Source organism: Micropterus salmoides, unplaced genomic scaffold (genome assembly GCF_014851395.1).
Source record: "Micropterus salmoides isolate LMB-PRFRI ecotype aquatic unplaced genomic scaffold, ASM1485139v1 Ms_hic_scaffold_22, whole genome shotgun sequence".
In the NCBI taxonomy this organism is placed as follows: domain Eukaryota; kingdom Metazoa; phylum Chordata; class Actinopteri; order Centrarchiformes; family Centrarchidae; genus Micropterus; species Micropterus salmoides.
Genome location: NW_024041373.1, coordinates 16,072,834 through 16,095,551, shown reverse-complemented (window position 1 = coordinate 16,095,551; position 22,718 = coordinate 16,072,834). Strand labels below are relative to the sequence as shown.

The 22,718-nt window shown below is 40.1% G+C and overlaps 1 protein-coding gene across 3 annotated transcripts in view; it reads right to left on the bottom strand.

Annotated features, from left to right (window-relative positions):
• parga (poly (ADP-ribose) glycohydrolase a) overlaps positions 1-22,643 on the bottom strand; it is a 28,415-nt gene extending 5,772 nt beyond the window's left edge. The window contains exons 1-13 of one of the 3 annotated variants that reach the window (XM_038736912.1): positions 22,529-22,643; positions 21,763-21,813; positions 20,891-21,559; positions 20,614-20,746; positions 19,717-19,839; positions 19,526-19,606; positions 18,815-18,889; positions 14,553-14,645; positions 13,164-13,318; positions 9,595-9,674; positions 9,419-9,479; positions 8,238-8,313; positions 5,454-5,601 (exon numbers count right to left, since the gene is read on the bottom strand). In XM_038736912.1, the coding sequence (XP_038592840.1) occupies positions 5,454-5,601; positions 8,238-8,313; positions 9,419-9,479; positions 9,595-9,674; positions 13,164-13,318; positions 14,553-14,645; positions 18,815-18,889; positions 19,526-19,606; positions 19,717-19,839; positions 20,614-20,746; positions 20,891-21,559; positions 21,763-21,779 (1,711 nt within the window). In that variant the 5' untranslated portion in view covers positions 21,780-21,813; positions 22,529-22,643. Of the gene's footprint in view, positions 1-5,453; positions 5,602-8,237; positions 8,314-9,418; positions 9,480-9,594; positions 9,675-13,163; positions 13,319-14,552; positions 14,646-18,814; positions 18,890-19,525; positions 19,607-19,716; positions 19,840-20,613; positions 20,747-20,890; positions 21,560-21,762; positions 21,814-22,367 lie in introns of all 3 variants that reach the window. The other 2 variants (XM_038736913.1, XM_038736914.1) reach the window with 2 other exon arrangements.
• Between the last annotated feature and the right edge of the window lie 75 nt (positions 22,644-22,718).

Below are 22,718 nucleotides of genomic sequence, written 5' to 3'. Positions count from 1 at the left end.
AATTAAGTACTTTCTAGGACACTAGCGGCTCCTAACGTCAAACAAGAGGCTACCCATATCTTGGTCTCCATCAACAGAGCTGTCCTCCTCCTTCACCTTGATCCTATTTATCTTGGCAACCGCCCATTACAGCCTCCTGGCAAACAGGCTTCCATCATTAGATTACATCGTGGCCCTCTACCTTCCGATCTGAAAACGCCTATGGACAAAAACTGATGTGAAGTTCCAAATGCATTGGAAGACCCGGGTTAGGACACCTCAAAAGACAAAGAAATGTGAATAACTAGACAGAAGAGAAGAACAAAGATAGAGAAAGATGACTAGACTTAAAGAGGAAACACTACAAGGAATATTCTGCAAGGTTTTAATGAATCTATGGCATAACTGGCCCATTCCATTAGTGGAGCAATGACCTTACTTGGGCTATAAATTCCTTTCTGCCCAAATGTAATAAAGTTAAGTGGAGAGGAGGACGAGGAGGGAAAGAGGGATGGAGGCAGGGGGGGGGGGGGGGGGGGGGGTGACCACTGAAGGTGACTTGGAAGAGATGGGAGTTTCAAAGAAGATAATACGGTGCCATACAAGAAAGACAATGCTAGGCTTGATGAGAGGAAGGCACTAAACAAGACAGACGTCAATTTTAACAATGACCAAACAGAAATGGCTACGTGTGTTTGTATTGCATCTTGGTGGTATTACCAGTGTGGAGTGTGTCTCTAACATCTGCTGTTAGAACCAGCCTATGAGCAACATGCAACGTATAGTAGATAGATGGTGCAAACTCCTAGTCTCTTCATATTTTGTTTGTTCATGTGTTTGTCTTATTAGTTCAAAGAAGACTCCACCAACAGAGTTAATCAAGTCAAGTGCAGACATTTGGGAGCACCATTTATATTTGAGTTTCTGCACGCAAAGCTAAGTTATAATACATGTCCTCATGTCAAACAGATGGATTTATCAAACCGGATAATGATGCCTCTCGTGTCATCAAAGGCAAATCTGAAGACTAATTTAATGCTCCAGTGAAATACAAGCACCAAAACAGGACATGTGGATGTTAAATATTTGTTTTGACAAGCTAACTTAATAAAGTGGCAATAAAATAAATATGATGTGGGCATGATTCAACTGACTAATTCATCAATTAAAGCCATTTCTAAATGTGGTGAGGGGGCAATGAGATAAAACGTCTCCATGTGTGTCCAGTGACACTAAAACCAAACCAATGAAGGTAATGTAGGTATTTGAATTATCATGTATGTATTGGACTGAATTAAATCTTACAGACATTCACATTGTGTCTACCGCTACATTTATGTTATTCTTTCCCATTTTTTGCCATTAATTGCACGCAGACTTCCAGTATTAAGTAACTGTCCCAAAGCTTTTAATCTGTGCTTGCCCTTAGTTGACCAGTAGTGGGCGAGGTACTGCTGTGAGGCAGAAAAGGTAGGATGGCCAGAAGAGGCGGAGGGAGGCGAGTGAGAGGGCAGAACACTTGGACAGGTTGACCGAAGCAAATTGAGTTGGAGAGTGAAAAATAGAGCAATTCTGCTGGAGAGAAATGAGGGATAACTGGGCAGTCCCAAGTGAATCAATGCAATGGATTTACCATCGGGCTGGATGAAAGGTTTAAACACAGCGCTCAACGAACAAGAGAGAAAATGACACTAGTTTAGCCACCATTAACTGTAATACTAGAAAGGCATGTGAAACACAGTTGAGTGGTTTCAATAGGAGAAAGAAGCAAGACAACAAAATACCAAGGTTTCCACTCTTTTCTTGAGATTATTTTCCAGGGCATTTTTAGTGATAATCAAGCTGGTATGACATACATGGATCGCGTCATACATTAATATGTTCCTCTCTGTTAAAGTCTGATTTTAAAGAGTCTATGGCTGTAACTTATCTATGAAATCATCTATTACGTGACAAATTCATCTAGCCTTGTTTAGTATTGCCATTTTATATTTTTTTGCTTCTTTTGGAAAAAACAATCTTGTGTTATAAGCTTAGCAAGTGTTTTTCTTATGAATTACATTTTTACAACTGCTGTCTGAACACCAATAACTGAATAGCCTCAACACAAATAAAAACCTACAATTTTGCCTACAGCATTCTGTTGAACCATAGCTTTCTAAAATCTGTGGTCCTTAGCCCAAATGTACGTCCGTCGGACCACTGTCACAACGCCACACTTCACAACAAACTTGGTGTATTGATATGCAAGTGTAATACCTAACCCTACTTCATTAACCTAACCCTATCTAACCCTTCTGAACCAAACATGTTAACCAATTTAACATTATTCATAACAGCTTAAAACAAGTTAAGAAGAAAACATTAATCTATTAACCTAATAAAAACTACTAGGGATGCACCGAATGTTCGGCCACCGAAATTAATCGGCCAAAAATAGCAAAAGCACTTTCGGTGTTCGGCCTAATACATCAAAAGACCGAATAAATTTTATGGAACTACGTTGACATGTCGGCAGTGTGGAAGCATACATGTATAGGTACATGATGGAAAAAAGTGCAAATGGATTATATTCACAGAAAGTATAAAACATCTTACATGTGTCCATTAAAAGTAAATGGACACATGTAATTTACTTTACTGGACCCTCTCGGGCCTGGGACCCACCTACCATAGTCTCTCCAAATTCTAAAAAGCACATTTTGACTATTTAATTTATGCAATGGTAAAAAAAAATTGGCAAAATAAATGGAAAAAATGTGAATGTCCAGACCACCCAGCAGTGGCTAATAGTTACCTTTGGAAGATAATGCAACTTACATTACATAAGAGTATTCAGTGTTGTAGCACCACATATCTGGACATATTGGTTTTCTGTTAGTACTGATCCACAAGATGCTACTGGGAAGCAGCAGCAATGAAATATACAATGGCAACTATGGCACACTATCTCTCCGTACAATGTCACCAAACCCAGCACATTGGCCCTTATTTATCATTCTTGCATAGAAACGGGCGTATATGTTGGCGTAAGATTATGCTTAGACTCCTCTCACCGTGTGATTTATGAAGCCGTGCGTACCTTTGAAATCCAGGTGTACGCAATACCTGCCCTTGATAAATGGCGCGGCTGAAAACGATCGTCATTAGAATAACACGCCCCTCTATATTCAAGTTTCCGCTTCCCCCACGCCCTCATTTTACACTAATGGACACACGGAAGACGGCAAAGAAGAGGCACTTCTCCGACGTGGAGATCGACACCATCACCAGGGAAGTGGAAAGAAATAAAATTGTTTTATTTGGGAGTTTAAAGAGTGGGATTACAGGCGCCAACAAAAACAAAATATGGACCCAAATTACAACTTCTGTTAATAGTGTGAGGGTTGAGAAGCGCAGTCCAACAGAGGTAAGAATGTTTTATTGCTTAATATAGACCAATATTTATCAAGTTAAGCATGCATTTTCTTGTTCTTTATTGTAGGTGAAAAAAAAGTGGTCCGATACAAAGATCGCCACAAAGAGCCGCGTCTCGGCTCTGAAGAGGAGCCAGATTCAGACTGGGGGAGGCACACCGGATCACATTAATAATTGCATGACAATTTGTAATATTATTCTTATGATTTTTATTATTAATGACGCTTATTGTTATTTAGAAGAATGTCGTTATTATTATTTTGTCAGTCTGAATAATTTTTTGTTCATTGAAAGCCTTTCACTACTGAACCCAGTCCGTGCGCACCTGTTGGGCCTAACTCTGAAACGTCAGGTAAAGCGCACAGGCTCCACTGGGTATTGCTGAGGCCTGAGTACAGATTTATCCTAACCGTCATCCATCATTCTGTTTAAGTGCAGTTATAGTTTTTGCGTTTAAGCGGCTACAATTCCTACTATTGCGACATCAAGGGATGATGCTTACATTTTGTTTAATGCAAGATATTAGTCAAACGCTGAGCAAGAAAAACATAGACAAACCGTAGACGTGTTGCGTTAGAAACGTTTTATTATTCTCTTCAAAATGTCGAGAAAAGCAAAACACTGCGGAAAAAAATATATAAATAACATTCGATGGCATTTTGAATGCGCATTTGGGTGCTGACTTGTGGCTGGTTCCGTGAATCTGCAGCGTGCATTTTTCCGTTTTTAGGCAATAATATAGTCAGTTTGACCTGCAACTCTTATTTGTGTCACAGCCCATTTTTGTTTGGATATACACTGAAATAAAAGCAACCCCAAATAAACTACAAATGAAGGAATACATATGCCTACAAATCAAATGCTTTGGTAAAGTCACACAAATTAAACACTGAAGTCCGTGTTGCACAAAAATAAACACTGAAGTTCATATTTACTGTGTTGTTGTTGATTTATTTATATATATATATATATATATATATATATATATATATATATATTTTTTTTTTTTTTTAATTTTTTTTTTACAGTGGGTCATAATATATCATATAGGAATTGTATCTGCGCATTTCCGCACTAACTCAAAACTTGCGTACATGTACACCACTTCCTGAGCTGGTGTAGGATTTCAAACATCCATATTGATAAATCATAAAGTCACCGTGGTTTTGTGTGTACTCTGGAAATTTGGTGTACGCACTTTTCATAAATGAGGGCCCTTATGAGCAAATAAGCACCCTAACCATGTGCTACAGCTACTCCTGGGGGATCCCTGTAGCACTCTTGGGCCAAGAGGGATATGTAAGAGTGCTGTGGGTCTGCCCAGGGGTCTCCTGCCTGTCTCCAAGACTTTTCTAAGAGTGAGATTGGGCTCTCTGCAAAGGAAAATCATTTCAGCCAGTGGTAGATGCAATCTTATTCTTTAGCTCATTTACTGCCCAGAGCTCATTAACATAAGACAAGGGCCTTCAGGCTCAGCTCCTTTTTCACCACAACAGTGTGGTACAATGGCTGAAACACTGCTGATGCTCCATCTTAACCTCACTACTGAAGCAAGACCCTGTGATACTTACTCCCCTTGACTTGGGGCAGCAACTTTCTCAAAACCTGATTCACTGCATTTCCAGGTAAAGGAAGTGCGCTGCTGACACCCAACTTATTCCTTTCATACGCAGTTAAACAGTCCCAGTGTGTGCAAGAGGTCATGGTCTAATAAAACAAAAACTACATCATTTTCAAAAAGCAAAGAGGCAATCCTGGGGTCACCAGACATTCTCATCTTGTCAGATGCATGCAGAGATTATGCCTATAAACTAAAAGAACTAAAATGTCTTTAATTTCATGTGCCATGACTTTGTTGAACTGTTTAATGACTTTTAGCAAAGACAAGGAAACCAGGACTAAGAAAGAGATTGAGTCAAATGAAAGATCCATTTTTGAAACATTGAGATCTGGATGAAACAAGATAAATGTGTTCAAAAAGCCCAGTAATAAATTCCATACAAAGCATAACATGGAGGCTGTAAATCGTGTGAGTGTGCATGTGTATGACAATGTACCGGTGATGATGAGGCATTCATTCTGTTCCAAAGCTTCTGTAAAGAGGCGAGAGACAATGAGTTCAGGGTTGATGAGGAACCTGATTTCTTCCTGCACCAGTCCATGTCCTGTTACTCCTCCACCTACAAGCCTGTTCGCAAAGTCCACCTAGTGAAACAAAAGACAAGAAACACAAGAGTTAACCAAAACAGCACAATCCCTCAGGTCCCAGAAGTTATGTCCTCTTTCAAAATCGCTCTTAAACATTCTTGAAAATCTCAACTGAAGTTGTGCATAAGGCTGTCGCGATAACCGCAACGACCTCTGTAACGGTTGAAGGATGGATCGCCATGGGCTGTACGTGACCAGACTTCAAACTCCGAAGCTGTTAAGTGTTGCCGTGTTTTGTGTTATTTTACTGTTTATTTTAATGGTTAGCTAATTGGCGTTAGCAGATTGCACGGCTAATGTGGCTAGCACGCTCGGCGATGTTTGACTAACGTTTTGATCCTGAGGGACAGTCCAGTCCAGTACCTGTGGACAGTAAGCCTTATTTGAATCTGCAGCTATTTTTCATGTTGCTTTCTGTGGAAATGTAGTTATAACGTTACTACAGCGCAGTGGTTAGTTGTGGATAACCATTGTGCTCCACACCGGCGCGCGTGCAATCTGCAGTATATAAATTGAACCGCGGTGAAGTTAGTTTTAAGTTGGATATTCTACAGACATTCACCCAGGATCAGGTGACGGCTTCTTACTCAGTTCACTCAGTGTCGGCAGTGTAAATGCGGTTAGCTCACATCCGATAGCTCGCTTTTAACCACCGGGGGTCATCTTAGGGACCAAAAATAAATTACAATTGTTAAAACAGTGTTATGGGAAAATCATAATTTATTTCAATAGCTTCCGTGTCATGTGATCCACAGACATCAAACCAATGCCGAACTGTAGAGCTACACTGCAAATCAGACACACCTCTTCATGTGAGATTTGAGTTCATATTTTATAGGAATATTTATTAATATTTTATGGAAGAAAATGCCCCTTTTTTCAATAGCTTCCATGTCATGTGACCTACCGACTCCAAACCAATGCCGAATTTTAGAATTACACTAGGCAAATCATACACACCTCTTCATTTTAGATTTGAGTACTTGTTTTATTTTAATATTTATTAATAACTTATGTAAAAAACAAAGCTTAAAAAAACTAATAAGCTGTGTAAATTGACTTGATAGACATGCCCTGAAGGTAATGATATAGCTACGTCTGAAAAAGACACGGTTAATTGACCGTCAATGTTGTTGACTAGCACGCAGCAGCTAGCTTGCTCAGACCATAAAGCTGCTGTTAGCGGCTCGCTGTGCAGTGAAGTGACAGATACAGACACTCTTACTCTGCTAAATGGCACTAAATTACTTCATTGATGAAAAATGCATACCGCGCTGTGGAGCCCCAACATATTGCCGCGGTGGAATTTACTTCACCGCGACAGCCCTAGTTGTGCATGGTGTTCAAAATACAATGCGATTAGCTAAACAACAACAACAAAAAAATTATATATATATATATATATATATATATATATATAAATAAAACTTCCGTGATCCGAAATGTTTACACAACTATTGGGTGGATTGCATGAAATTTGGTATTCGTCTTTTTGTCTCTCCAGGATAAATTGACATGTCATCTAGCATTATCATCAGGTCAAAATTTTTATTTTTAATTATTTTGTTTATAACCAAATACCTATAAAACTAATGATATTTACAACAGCCTCAGCTGTACTTTGTGTTAATTATCAAATGTGAGCATGCAAGATCCTTAACATAGTAAACCGCATACCTGCTTAACATCAGCATGTTAGCATTGTCATTGAGAGCTTGTTATAATGACAACCTTAGCATTTAGCTAACATTTAGAAAAGCACCACTGTGCACACAGTGCTGCTTGTGGTTATTTCTGGGGCCCCTGTTTCAATGGAGGAAATACTCTGATGTGATACTGGAGCTTCATGCCATGTGGCATGGAGATGAGAACAGTCCATTCAATCACAACGCTGCTATTTAAACAGCCTGTCAGGGGTGAGGGTTCTGCTCACTGGCCCACAGCTACGTCAATCTGTGTGACAGTGAGTGTGTTTGTCTGTGCATGTGTGTATGTTTTCTTACCGGTCGCTCAACTCCCCACCTCCTTCACTGGTTCACCCCAAACCTCACCCCCCTTCACCCTTCAATCTCACCTCCTGACAAAATGACAGCCCACTCTGCCCTATTGAAACTCAACACACAGCCAGTGCCCAGCCTGCTGAGGTAGCCGTCAATCCGCCTGTAGGACTCCTGGCCCACTGGGTCGCCCCAGTGCAATGGCTTCCCCTCGTCATCTTTTCCTCCATGTGCCTTCTTCTCCCTCACCCCAGGGTCTTCTCCTCAACCCTTGCCTCTCTGAGCTATTCAAGTGTATACATCAGTTGTCAGCCAGAGCAAAAAATGCACCAGTCATCCTTGGAACACTAAGAGTAGTGAGGAGATGGGGTGAACAGATGCAGAAATAGTCAATAACCATTCCAGGTGTATTTCAGATTTTCTGCAGGTAGTGGACAACTATTCAGACAAGCGGTAGAGTTTCTCTGACTTTTGAAGGCTTAAAGGAAGGCACGGTGATGGTCGCAGTCACGTTTGACCACAGCAGCAACTACTTTAACACAAAGTTTACAGTACCACTGTTACAAAATATTTTTGTTCATTATGCCACGTTGAACAAAGAGTTCTACCTGGCATTCAATGCAAAACTATTCCTACCTGCAGCATCCCGTATCCATCGTCCTCAATCGTCCCATTACAAGTGATATGTAGGCGCGTCAGCTGAGTCTGGGAACTTGACAAAAAAAAAAAAAAGAATAATAATAATAATTTAAGCTATGCTTTCAAAGAGTAATTAACTGTATTAACACAATACACTAATTTCATTGTTAAAGGAGTGATGAAAACAAGTGGTCTTGTTTGAATGTGAAGAGAATTTGTATTCCAAGGGGAACACAATTGCCAGTAAACTGATCCAATGCTCTAGAGTTTCTTGAATGAAATAAATGAACACATTACTTTTGCTTTTAAGTTTAAAGCACCATCAGACTGGAATAATTTGCCTAACTCACTCATATCAATTACTTCTTTAAATGACTTCAAGACTTCTTTGCTTGCTTACCTCAAATGTACTTTGATTGTATTTACTTTCATTATTAGTTTATAGATAGACTGAGTACTTTGGCTATGGTATTTTGTCAGTGTTAACTGTGTGTATACCATGATTCTTGTAACAAATGTGAAAGTGTGTAGTTTGGGATTATGGGAGAGCCCTTATGTGTAATTTTGATTGTTTTGTGTTGTTGGATTGTTTAATTTATTACCATTGCTATTTATGTATTTATGTTGATCTCTATGTTTTTGTCCCTGAGGAGCCCCTTGAAAACAAATTTTTAAATAAATCTCCTGAAACCTTTTCAGTCATTACTTTGTAGGAACATTTGACCATTGAAGCAACGTCTTTAATCTCTTGGATATGTTCTGCACATCAAAATTTTGGAATTCACTAGTATTCTTCCTGGCAGGTTTATTGAGGCTTTGGGAGACTACATGGGAAACATTTGTGATTGAAGCCTGAGCTTTATCTGCACACCACTCAGTCTCACAATTGCACCTGCTAAAAAGCCACCAGACAGCACGATGCTGCCATCATTATGTTTTATGGTAGGAATGGATGATGACGATGAGTTGCGCACGTGAGCAACAACGCAACTCTGATGTTGTTTGAGTTTACTCCGACAACAGCAACACATTTCACATTTGTTGCAGACATTTTTGATACAATTTAACAAAAACTGCATTGTCTGTGTAAATGAAAAAATATATTTACTGGCCGAAAACATTTCATTTAAATTCATAAAATCATTAAATTCATAACATAGCAGAATAAAGAGTATTACCTTTCCCAGTTTGGAGGATTGTTCAATGTTTGTCTTGTGAATGTAACAAGACCCTTCGGCTCTTGAAAAAGGAGAAACAAATCATAATCAAAAACATTTTTATCAACTGAAAAACATGGACAGCATTACAGAGAAACAGTTGCTATAACACCGTGTGGGAGATGTTTAATGCTTACTGGTCTGTGTAACTTTCCTGAAGTAACACAGCAGAGTTTTCAATTTTTCTATTTTTCTTGGTGAAGAACCTTCAAATAACCTGAAACAGAAAGCAAAAGGGAATTTGAGATCACACAAGATATCTTTCCAGGGTGCTGACTTTGTTAAACAGACCTTCTTTAGACTCTCAAACATTTTAAAATATAGCTTTTTTTTATATTAAATAAAATGTAATCTGTTCTCAGAGTAATTATCTATAGCTCACTGCACAACCATGCTACAGCATGTCATTAGTAAGGTCAAGCTTTTAAGCTGGCATGATGTCTCTCCCATCTACCTCCTTTCTACTTACAATGGCACTGCTTGAGGCCGTGTCTCAGTTCCTCAGAGTTACCATAAAAACTAGGGTGGATGGAGGGAGAAGGGAGACGGGGAGACATAGAGGTAGACAGAAAGAGTGAGAGAGAGAATCGGGGACAGCTTAAATCACCCCATACTGGTGCTCTCCCTCCATTAAAAGCGATCAAAGCTGAGGACTAATCACAGTTTGGCATTCATTTTCCCCTCCCACCGCTTTCAGACCAGTAAATAAATAAAAACAAAGGTAATGCACTAAAAGGGTTCAGTGAGAAAAAAAAAAAGACATTTATTAAATACAGTTCCTGCATATGAAATGCGTTTTTCCTCACTATTTACATTCCTTACACAGTGCCTTACTCATAATCTGTCATTTTGGGCGTGGCAAAATGGCTCGCTAGCGCCCCCTACAAAGTTGGAAAAAATTAGCCCCTCGGCCACATTCACTCTACATGCACGAGGACATGTATCATATCAAGACGCACAAAAAAGCCTCAAGAACCCATACCCTAAACTCAACAGGAAGTCATCCATTTTGAATTTTTCGGCAATTTCTGGATGATTTACACATTCCGTACTTTAACAAACTCCTCCTAGGGATTTAGTCCAATCGACTTCAAATTTTTGCTGTGCCCTCTAAAGGCATTGACGATGAAAAGCTGTGCTATCTGTGAGTTTTCATCGATGGGCGTGTCTGTGGCGTCAAAGATCAACTCTTCGCCATGACACAGGAAGTTGTTGTGACTTCAGTGTACATGCTCACATCTGAACCAAACTTTACGTGCTTGATAATTGTCCCGCCCCGAACACATCTACACACCAATATTAATTTATATTCATAGCGCCAAGTGCTATGTAGCGCCACAAAGGGGACACAGGAAGTGATGTATAACACCTTCATGCAGCGTCCGAAGCGCGTAGCAAATTCACAGCTGCACCGGCAGAGCTCCAGAATATGCAACGCGGCCAGATCACACCCCGACGCGCTACACCTGCGAGGGCCCGCCCAACGCTGCTTGCAGCTTTGATTTAAAATGAGCCTTCGTTTTTGACTAAACTGTTAAAACAGGTTTCCTGTGTCATTTTCTTCTCAAACAGAGGAAAACACAAGCTGAAGAGATATGTGTGCCTTCTTTCCTCCCCCTTGAATCTATCCATTACTTAACGGAGGACAAACCTTGACAGTTCTGCCAAAACAGCAATCAGCAGATTGCTTGCTGGTCTCCTCGTTCAAGACAGAGCGCTACTGTAGACGATAAGCAAAGTGACGGACACTCCCCCAATTACAGGGGGAGGGGGAGGGCCAGTAACGATCCCGTTTTAGACTGCACTGGTTGTCTTGTCTAATCTGCTCAGAAACACCAAGCCTTCCCCCCCTCTTGCTCTTTCCTGCATTTCGCTGCTGGCTGAAAAGCTAACAGTGATGGCAGAATCAAGTGCCTGCAACAAAGTGCTGGCATGGGTCTGAAACAGCCAGCCATGCAACTGGAATCAATGCTTACATTATTACAGAAGCCTCTTCACTTAGCCTGCCACTAACGTTTAATGTGAAGGCAGATATCTTGTACCCATACAGATGCCTGATAGCGAGAGTACGATTAAGGTTCAGATTATATATATCCCCAAGAGAGAGCAGATGGCTAATTAGGCTCCGGATAGCAGTAAGGGTCCATCCCAACTGCAGGAAATTTCAAAATGATATTGTACTACACCTTCCCTTCATGATAGTGTAAGCACTATCATAATAAGGTATTAGCAAACCGACATCTCCAGTATGTCAGGCAACAACACCGGAAGTTATTACACATATCAGTAATGAGGAGATACTGCCTTAAAGAAATACAGGGTAATCGAGTTGTGGTGATATCTGGATTATGTTCAGTGTGTATTGAGGTATCTACAGTCCATAAATAAGATAATAAAGCTGTTAACAAAATCTCATTATAACTCCACCCATACATAACATTTCAACTGTCTAAACATTGTCACTGGTGACAAAAATACCTTAAGCTGTTAGTGTTCAAAAAATGACCACCAGATCCAGTTAGATGTTGGCTGAGAGTCAACATATCAAATGTCTTCAGCAGAAATAACAAAACAAGACAAATAATTCATTAATTATTTCTGTGCAATACTGCCACACCTTCTCTTGCTGTCAGCACACGTTACCACAAGAGTGCAACAACTATCACTCATGCGTCCCTTCCCTCCATTCCAAATAACGCGACACCTCAAGATTATGAGACATATAAGACAGGTATGCACTTTCAAACAGCCTATCAAAACAATTTGTTTCAATTAGCCATCCCAGGCTTTCTTAACAGATCACTGGTTCTGAGGAGGCAGAAACAGAGAAGACCAATTTAACACTCCTACTCCCACACAAAAAGGACATAACAAAACAAATGGAGCTCAAAGAGATTCTCTGCCCACAGTCCCATCCTTGTGACTATAAGGCAACAGGGGCAGCTACAGCACACAACGTAATCTTACAACTTAAAAACAACAACCTGTAAATATGCCCTTTGACAATAAAACACTACAACGAGCTGTAACTCTGTTAACGGCCATCAGTTTACCTTGCTATGACCCAATGCAGTCAAGCTAAAAAAGAAACTTTAATGTTAGTGCAAGTAGACTTACTGGACACTCAGTAAAATGAGTAGAATCTGAGAACAATACATTTACAATCTATTAGTGGGTTTTCAAGGCAGTAGTGCCCCCTTATGGAAATCAGTTTACTTTCCTCCTCCATGGTAGGATCACTAAAAACAGAGCAACTCAATCAAAATTCTACCTGTTTGTAATAAGATATTTGTAATAAATCAAGACAATAATGTACATCTTTAAATGTATTTGATGCCCAATTACTGGAAAGGACACTATTGCCAATAAAACCTGGGCAACACAGGATGCTCCACAATCAGTTAGGACCAGAAAAATGTATAATGATACCAATGAGTCCAGTCATGCTTATCATCATCCTGTCCGACAGCATAATAAGCTTCTTCTTGAAGCGTACAGACCAATGAGGCTAACTCAGGATCAATATCAGAGTTTAAGAGCTCCTTAGTCTCCTGCTTAAAGTAATGGCTTACAAAAAGACTCAAGGGGCAAATCTCATTTTGTGAATAAAATACCAACAACTGCAGCTCACTCAATTACCCTAGTGAGCTACTGATTAATTTTTTGCGTCTCTCCAGTTTTTCTACAAGGGCTGGTGTGCCTTTACCTGTAGAAGTTGATCTCAGGATAATTGCAGTATTCTGACTTGCGGGAGTTGCGTCGGGGGAATGTGCAGAAGAAGGCGTTAGCCAGAAGACAGGCTATTTGCTCCTGAGACAGAGTCAGGGAATGGTTCATCCTTGACTTCAGTAGGGGGATTGGCTAGAAAGAGAGACAAAAAACGTGACTGAAATCAAAACAAAGAACAGAGCAAAAGGTGTGGAATCACAGCTAAGAGTCGAAAACTGAGGGACTGGAGATCAGAATGGGAAACATAGATACACAAAGAGATGCAGCAGAAACACACAATGTTAAGTGGGTACAAGTACTGGTACTGTAGGTACTGTAGGCCGGAAAATGGGGGTAGATAATTAGTTTACGAATCTAGCAAGCAGAAGAGACAAAGAGAGTTCCATCGGGTAAATGGGTGGTAGTAATTAAGGTCCTCGTTTTCTTGCCCTTCCCCCCAACGTTAGTTCAGTCAGACACTCAGGGCACATCCATCTTCACTGATTAGGGCTAAAGAGCCTCCAAGGCTGCCCAGTTAGCAGATCAATACCAGCTCTAATAACACACACATAAACATTAACCTTGATGCTTTATACTGCAAAACAAAGCAGAGAGTCAGAAAGCTTCATTATCCAAAGGCTAAAAATGATTCTAAGGTGAAATCCGTACTAGAAATCCCCTTCTTTAGATAAACCTGCCTCCAGTTTCTGTCTCCAGTAACAATTGGAGACGGGTTTTCCTATCCGGGTCAGAGTGGGAGCTGATTTAACTTTATTGAATTAAACTAAGGAATCTGAAATAGATAACTGGATTACAAAAATGCCAATCCTGGAACTTGCATTGCTATAATTGATGACAGTGAAGGAAAACAAAGACAAATAGGGATGACATTTAAAAGATCTGTGACATTGGATCAGCTCCATTTACTGTGAATGAAAGAGAGGGACTCTGAGATTTGATGGGGGTGATATCAAACCGGGTTTCTCAAAATATCTTGCTCACAGGAGGAATGGCTAGTGTGAAAGTCCAAAGGAATAGACTGAATTTTAAATTTCATAAGCATAACACATCAGATGGATGACTGGTCATGAGACAGACCTCTCCTCTCTCAGCCCTCTTTTCTAATGAAGCAGTCCTTGATATGAACCAAAACGGGGCATTCATTATCTAGCAGTTGTAACTCATGAGCTTGTATAACATTCACCATCTAACACTTTCCCTCTCCTCCCTGCTGACAGCACACACTTACACCAATTCGCCTTTACACCGCTGGACTCTTCACTCTTTAAACCCATTACAGCTCACCTTTCAATTTCTTCACACAAACTCCAGCAACCCACCCCTAATCAGACACTGTACATATTTAAAATAGTAAAACTGCCCTTACCATTGTGCAGAGGCGAGGGGCATCGAGTGCTAGGTCAACCATAGATGGAAGTATGACCTCAAACAGGCACTGTAACTCACTATGTTCAAGATACTGGGGAGAAGAGAGAGGGAGAGAAAAAAAAAGAGAGACATACCGGCAGAAGTATTGTTAAATGGGATATCTCTGTGGAGCTGACTGCCTAGTTAGGCAGGCAGTTACTCAGAGCCAGCAGTCAGAGTGACTGATTAGATCTGAAGTGACATATTGGTTTGTAACACCACAGATTTTTCCAACCAAAATGTTAAGATGATAAATCAAAAAAGAACATCCAACACAACTGAATAAAAAAAACAAAAACAAACAATTCTGCTTTTAAGAGTGTAGAGCAAATTCCAACAGTGTACATCTCGCGCTCTTAAATCAGCACTTCTCTCTTTTACTTTTACAGTAAACAATATGATGACCAAAATGAGAGACAGGAATTATATCTTATTTGTATTTTGTTAGTTAATAATTTATATTCCATTAATACATTTCAAATATTTTATTTATTGTTAGTTTCCCCACATTTTGACATTCAAATTCCATTACTCCTGAACAGGTTGATTCAGTGATACCCTGTTTCTGAACAGACAGATTTCCAACAAGTAATACTAACACATTTTCTGAACCTTCCTTTCAACAGTTCATCCCCACATTACTTCTGTTTCCCTATTCTGTTTCAACTGAAAACACAATTAAATGTGAAAACTCAACATGCGATTTCCTTTTCAATAATTGTAATCATTTCTTTTATGGTTTAGTCTTGTCTTGTTAAGACAGAGACAGAATGGCCCTGAAAAATATCAGGAGCAGCCAACTACTTGATGAAAAACTTAAATGGTTTAATAACTGTTTGACAGTGAGTCTGAAGTCATCTCCCAATAACAGTAACTAACACCGAGGAAAGATTCTTAGTATCCCACAAAAAATACCCGTGTCAGTGAAGATATTGGAAGTTTATTGTTGTTTTAGGGTGTGCTCACGCTCCTCAGATATCAATAATCCTAGCACTTCAGTGGTGAAAGAAGAAACAGAAATGCTGCAGAGTTACTCACTACACAGAACCTGTTTTCAGAGGAAACTCCCATCAATCTGGAAGCGAGCCTGCCACGGGCGAGGCATCCATACTTCAGCCTATAGCTTACCTCAGCATCCATCTGCAATTCCCTCTAAAATAAACACCCAGTTATTCCATCATAGACCAAGATTTACAACGCAATCACTTATGAGTGTATTGGCTTCGAACGTCACGGTCATCAATCACTTGCCTTATTCTATCAAGGTGAGCAGGGGAGCTTGCGCTGATTAAATGGACCTTCTGGAGCAAATGCAAATGACCAATTGTGGAGAGAGTGGCAGGGTGGCTTGATTTTCAACAGGAAGTCTTTGGTGGGTGATTTGGCCAGAGGCATTTATATGGCTGCAGAGCAGGTCTGACTAAATGCTGTCAGAAGTAATGAGCTGACAGACATCATAAAGTGCTCCTGTGGGACTAATAGATGGTAGTTGGTGATGCGGCAGGATGAGGGTAGAAAGATGATCCCACAGTCTTTCCACAGCTACAGCAGCTAGCCACAACAGTAACACACAGGTTAGGCTGCACACACAAACGATATCTTTTACAGCAACACATATGACTGACTGAGTTCCAGCACGACAGTCCAGATTTACTGCTGCACGGGCTAATGATCGATTACACTCTGATCTTCCATCCATTCTGGTATTTACAGGGTATTTCCTGGCAGCTCAACTTACACACATCTCGATTTCACAGTTTTTATTTAGAGAATGTTTTTTTTAGTGCATTTAGTGTCAAACTCTGACATAATTATATAAAATCACTGTGTGAGAGAGAAACAGAACAAACAACAAAAGCACAAAAGTGAGAGAGAGAGAAAGAGAGCGTGTACTATTGGAACATCAGCTCTACTACACCTGGACTGCTTTTCTGTTCAGCCTTCCAGCATTCATCAGAAAGTGACACAGTGACAGTTTCATTTGGCAGGGGAGAAACTCTAAGACAATTTACAGACAAGCCCTAATTTGGATAACTGTCTTTTTCCTCCCTATGGCTATTACACGTTGAGCGGAGTGTCAATCACTGGCCCAGGGGCAATGTACCTCTTGACAATTACCCCAACGCTGCACAAATGTTGCTCCAGATTTAATTAGGCTTGGTCTTGGCTGAGGAGTACAGCAGATAGGATTCAAACTCGCCACAAACTACAGCAAAAGAGCAGTAACATTTAAATAAAAGGAATGAGCAGAGAAGCAGTGGCAGAAGCAATTTATTCTGTCAATTACTAATCAATTGGGTTGCCCAAAGAATGGCTAAACAATTCTATGTGATTCTTCACTACATTAGTCTTTGTGTGAAAGACAAATCACATAAAATGGTGCATGTCTGCTGTGGAATGGCAGCTGTTAATCATTCCTGCACAGTGTGTTGGCATGATGCTCTGAATGCTCCCTCATCCTGCATCCATCAACTGATCAAAATGTAACTGACAGACAGCAGTCACAACCAGGAGGGCTTTTGTATCTGCACACACATGTATCTACTCTGATTCCTCTACAATAACAGTTCTATTAACTTTTGATATTCAAACCTTGACTTGTCCTTCTCCCATGAGCACCACCCTGTATTGCTAAATGCCTCAGCAGAAAAAACAGGGGGAAATACGGTGCTCAGGACAGTGAGTGGGGCCGCTGACGCAGTAGACTCCGCGAAGGGCAAGCTTCTTGCTGGTTTTACTCAGCATCCTTACAAATTTAATGGGACCTTTTAATTAAAGTGGATTAAGCTATAAAAGCCTGGGACAGTTATTGATCCACCGAGCTCTCTGCTTTACTCTGAGAAATTATTTCAGAGAGGAGGGGGAAAAACATTTTGGAATGGTCTCAAATGATGAGATGGGATGAACATCAGGTTCACATTTCAATCTGACTGGACTGTAACTAGTAACAAATGTTCCCACTTAATTGTAAGAGCTTCATTAGAATAATGACCTTGTTCCTAATGGCTCCAACAAAGACGAGAACTCATGACATGCTACATGCTTTACTAAATGTAGGTAACTAAATAACGCTTCTAACTGAAATTTGTTTGGTATTTATTCAAAGACTAAAAAAGAAGACTTTTAGGAAGTTTCTCTTAACAGGTATGTCAGTCCATAACTGTCTGAACAGAGGGTAAGAAGTGTTAAACTAAAGGAGGGAGGGAGATAGAAAAGAAAAAAAAAAAAAAAAAAAAAGAAAGTCGTTCCCCTGGTTCACCTGCAACAGCTGCTGCCGCCATGCTCTGTGCTCATCTGTCCTAACTGTGTGATGCCTATGTGCTCCTCTGAGACTGTCTGGTACTGGGAGGGGACGACGCACACTGATGGGCTTGCAGCCAAACAGAGAAAATCAGGCTCCCTTTGCAATAACAAATGGAGTTTATTACCAGCTTTAGCTTCATTCTTCATTACAGTAAATTTTTAAAGACATAATTAACAATGGTGAGTTAAAAAAACACTGCCAGAATCCACACGGCAATGTTCACACTGATGTAGGGCTGGGCGATATGGCCAAAAATGGTATCATGATAAAAACATATGCTATATGTCAAATTATTATTTCTTTCAAGTTTAAAGGCAGATTTTTTTCTCCTGAGTGAAAATTGAAGAAACCAGATGGTTAATTATGTGGTTAAACTTTTCTTTATGGTCAGTGTGACAACAATGCCAAACAGTGGCATCAACTTCACGTCAGAGGTAGCGCATTCAAAACTATTATCTTTTTCAACAAATTTAATATTTTAATAGAAACATTAAGTGCTAATTTGTTTGTGATTCAAATAAATTAAAGCAAATATTTATTGACGATATATTGAACATTTATTATATTGTTATTGAGGAAAATTATATCGCGATAATAATCATTATTGTTTTATTGCCCAGCCCTACACTGATGAGGTGTTTATTTCAATTCTCTAAAATGACAAATATGAAAGCCTGTTATATAGCAAATTAGAAATTAGAATAATTTTTAATATTGTGTGTCTTTGGAAAAGGTTTCCCTCTTCAATCCAACTGAAGAACTGGATTTAAATTTCATATACTTCATGTTCAAGAACAATCAGCATGCCTAAGACATGTTTTGGCAATACAGTATAGTCAGTAAGCTTTATGGAAGCTGGTATAAACGTCAGACCAGCCTATAAAAATCCAGTAACAGTCCTGTTTTGGGCAGCTTACCTCTGTGCAAAGAAGGTTCAGGGCAGTGAAGTCCCATTTCTTTGCATGGGCTGTGTTGTATCTCAATGTTGCATCCTAAAGAGGATAATTATGAGTTATTTATTCATAGAAGACTATTTTTAAATATATAAATCTGTATAGCAGCAGATTAACAGCAAGTTTAAGGCACAAAAATATTTAGGATCACATATTACAAGTCTTCTTTTAATACATAATGTAGTAAGCTATACTTGTTGTAAACTTTGCCACCTTGTGGTTGTTTATGGAATAAGTTTTGCATATTTGAAACTGCTGTGACAGTTCAATTGGGATAATATATCAAAGGCATGAGACAACTTTCCAATTTTATTACAATACCCAAATCTGTCAAGAAACACCCAAAAATAAGGGTTTCAAAAATGCTCTGAAAACAAGAGTCTCACGTTTACAAGTGGATGGAATAAAACTAAGCTTTTGCCAAAATGATGAAATATGACTGCTCAGACATGTCCATGTTCAGCCAACTTTATGTCACACATTTCTTGTTCGTGGTCACTTATTTACAAACGTAACAGTGTGCTCAGCTCTACTGAATCAAAATAAAAAGTGATCATGAAGAGTAGGAGATACCAGAATAGAGGTTTGAGTAAACTGTGTCTCTCCCACTCCTTTTCAGATAAGGGATGTAATGCTCAATCTTTGGTAACATAAAGGCAAACACAGTTATCTTACCCTCACATCCAGAGAACTTTTGAACCCTCTCTTCAGGGCAGTGTGGATCAGCTCCCACCTACTTTGGACACCACCTCCATCCTGCATGACGCAACCAAAGGACATACGGCTTTTACTACAATGTTCCCAGAGCAATTAACCTTGAAAACCATGTTTTGGACAGCATGCAAAGCTGTGACGCACTAGTTTACCTCAGTCTCCATAGGAAACAGATTCTTCTCAGAGCAGGGCATCTTCACGGACACATCATCCCACGCGTCTTTGAACTTGGAGGGGTAAGGGACAGGGACCTCTCCCTCTCTGAGGAGATCTGTCTGTAACCGGGAAACAAAATGGCAGGGAGAGTGTCTTTACATGTTACTGTTGTGTGTAGAGAAATGAAGATTGCGATAACTGCTTTCTCCTTGCGTATCCAAAAGAATATGCAACAGTCTGCCTATAAAATTTTTTAAAACAGACATGGAGCGGTAGAAAGTAAGAAGTCATTCAACTTTTGGTCATTCCTTCTAATCAAAATTAATTAAGAGATTGCTGTATAATTTTAATGGCTTATCTTAAAACTAAATGCATAGATAACAAGCTTGTCACTTGTTTTACCAAAAGTCACATGTTCTTTTGCTGGCTGACTAAACAACTGAAAGCTGTCCCGTTAAATGTAGAGATATGATGAACAGTAATTAAAAATCCACTATTCTTGTTATTTATGGGGTGATGGTGATAGTCTGTCTTGGGTGGCAGTGGTTAGTTGATGGGTAGAGCAAGTAGTAGCTACTTAGCAGCACTGGCAGTGTTCCTATGGGACTAGTTGTGGAGGGCACAGTCTGATAGTATTACTTTAGTGACAAGAGGCCCTGAGGGGATGGTGGCTCCACTCTGCCCAGAACTGTCTTTCCACTGTCTGTATCTAAACAGTCTTCTTTACATTCTCCCTCCCCCTTTTCCCTTTCTTGTTCTCTCTTATTAAAAGTGTAGACCCATCATGCAATGACCAATCACATTGGCATACACATGTCTGTTAATGACTGCATTTTTCTTCACACCATACCACATTCAAAGAACACATACAGAACAAGTGGCTGCTAACTCACCCTGACTGTGACAGTGTGGTTAGGCACTACTTTCAGGTGAGACAGAGGGGGGGCACACTGGGGCATTCTGTTCAGCTCATCTATGGGTGTCCCCAGCCATCCTCTGTCCATGTTATGCAATGCAAATGAAACGCTGTACAGAACAAAAACAGAACAGGTCAGTATACCACACCATTACCAAAAGAATGCACAGTGGAGGTGGGACACAACAGAAAGGTGATTCCCTAACCATAAAGGACAAAAAGTAGTACTGTTAAGTGAAAATGTCCACAAGTACCTTTCGAAATATGCACTTGACTGGCTTCCAATTAAGTCCTGGCTCATGTCAGATGAGCCACTGCACTCTGCTATCTCAGCATCATCAGTTCCCATAGCAACCAGATTGACTCTGTCTTTGGCCGAAAATCCAGAATCAGAGTCTTTGACAAACTGCTGAGATTCCTTTACCTGAGCCTCCGCAAAGCCAGAGTCCTCTGCACAAGCACTGCCACCGTGATCTTTGTCTGCAGAGCTGTTGACAAGCGCGGTTTTACAGACGGGGCTGTCAGGACTCAGCATCTCCACATCACTAGGCGTGCTTGCACCTTTTCTGGGACTATTGCTAAGACAGAGGGTGACTTTGGGATTTGGAGTGGGTGTTGCAACACAGGTTGTTTCAACAGGGTGAGGACCAGGTGAACTGGGCCTCTTAGATTTCTGCCCAACACAGTGTGTTTGAGCGGCGTCACTGCTGCTGCCTGCAAGGACAGATTCTTCCTGCCCATCTGCTGACCCGCAGTCCATTGACTTCTGAGATGTGGCGTCATCTTGTGTGTTCCCCGTTAGCACACAGTCTTTTGAAGTGTCTTGCTTTTCTGGTTCACAAAAGAGTTCATCTTTTCCTTCTGTTAAGTTTGTTTTTGGAACATCATTCTTCACATCCACTGGCTCGACCTCAGCAGTCACACTGCAGCAGGACAGAAGGAGAACAAAGTGAGAGCAGGCTCCTTAGCAGGCTGAATCTACAATCTGTGCCCATACAATTATAATCATACATCTTTCACCCTTGTTAATTAGTATAGAAACATACATTCAAGACACAAGCATGTATCCAGCCTTGAACAAAACTCTTGAGCACACAAAATCCTAATGCTAACTTGACTGCTTTACCTTCTTTGAGAATCCATCTTTGACGGGTCAGACAAGATGATCCAACAATAACTGTGTGAGAAAGAAAACATGTTGAAAAGCTGCAACGTTTTTGATAATTTAATTATACATACATACATACACACACATACATTATATCTACATACTGGCCGTTTTCAGGTTTCACACGGGACGAACTACAAAGACTTGTTCACTGGTTTGCAAGGGAGAGCCAGTAAAACTTAAAGGGTTGTTATTGGACGTTTTTTTGGTTCACTTTCTCAGGTCATGACACCGGGGTGAGTTGTGGTCTAAACTTTCGATTCTGCAGTTATCAGTTTCTGTTTCTGACGGTTTATAAAACCAGTACAAAAAAGGTTCCACAAAGTTAACGTTGCAATAAGCTAACTAACCTCAACCAACCTCCTACTTTTGGCAGTAAATTCACGGTAAATATTAACTCTGCAAGAGGCGCTATATATATTTTGCTTGGGATGTGGTGAACGTTAGTAGTTTACCATCTTGACGCGAACACATCTTATAGGACAAAAAGTAATCTTCAGCTGATTTAGCTTTGACTGGTAAAATCTACATTAACGTTACACATTAGCCATGATAGCACTCACGTAATTCAAGCTGATCAAGCTAGCAGAGCTGTCTCCATTAAAACGAAGAGATACAACTTACAGGCATGCCCCTCTTTGTGCAAGACGTCTGAGTTAGATGCATTACATAATTATTTATTATATTATATATTTATTTAACTATTTCTCCTCAGACCACATACCACTCCAAACGTTAACGTCCAGTTATTGGTTTACTTTCTCTTCATTGTCGCAGGCAGCAGCTACCCCTTGACGGCAGTAAAATCTGGACCAATCCAGAGAGCAGAAACGAGGCGAGGACATGACATGATACCTTAGCAACTGGGTCAAAAAGGAGTTTACTGTCGTGAAACCATTAAGATGGCATGAAAG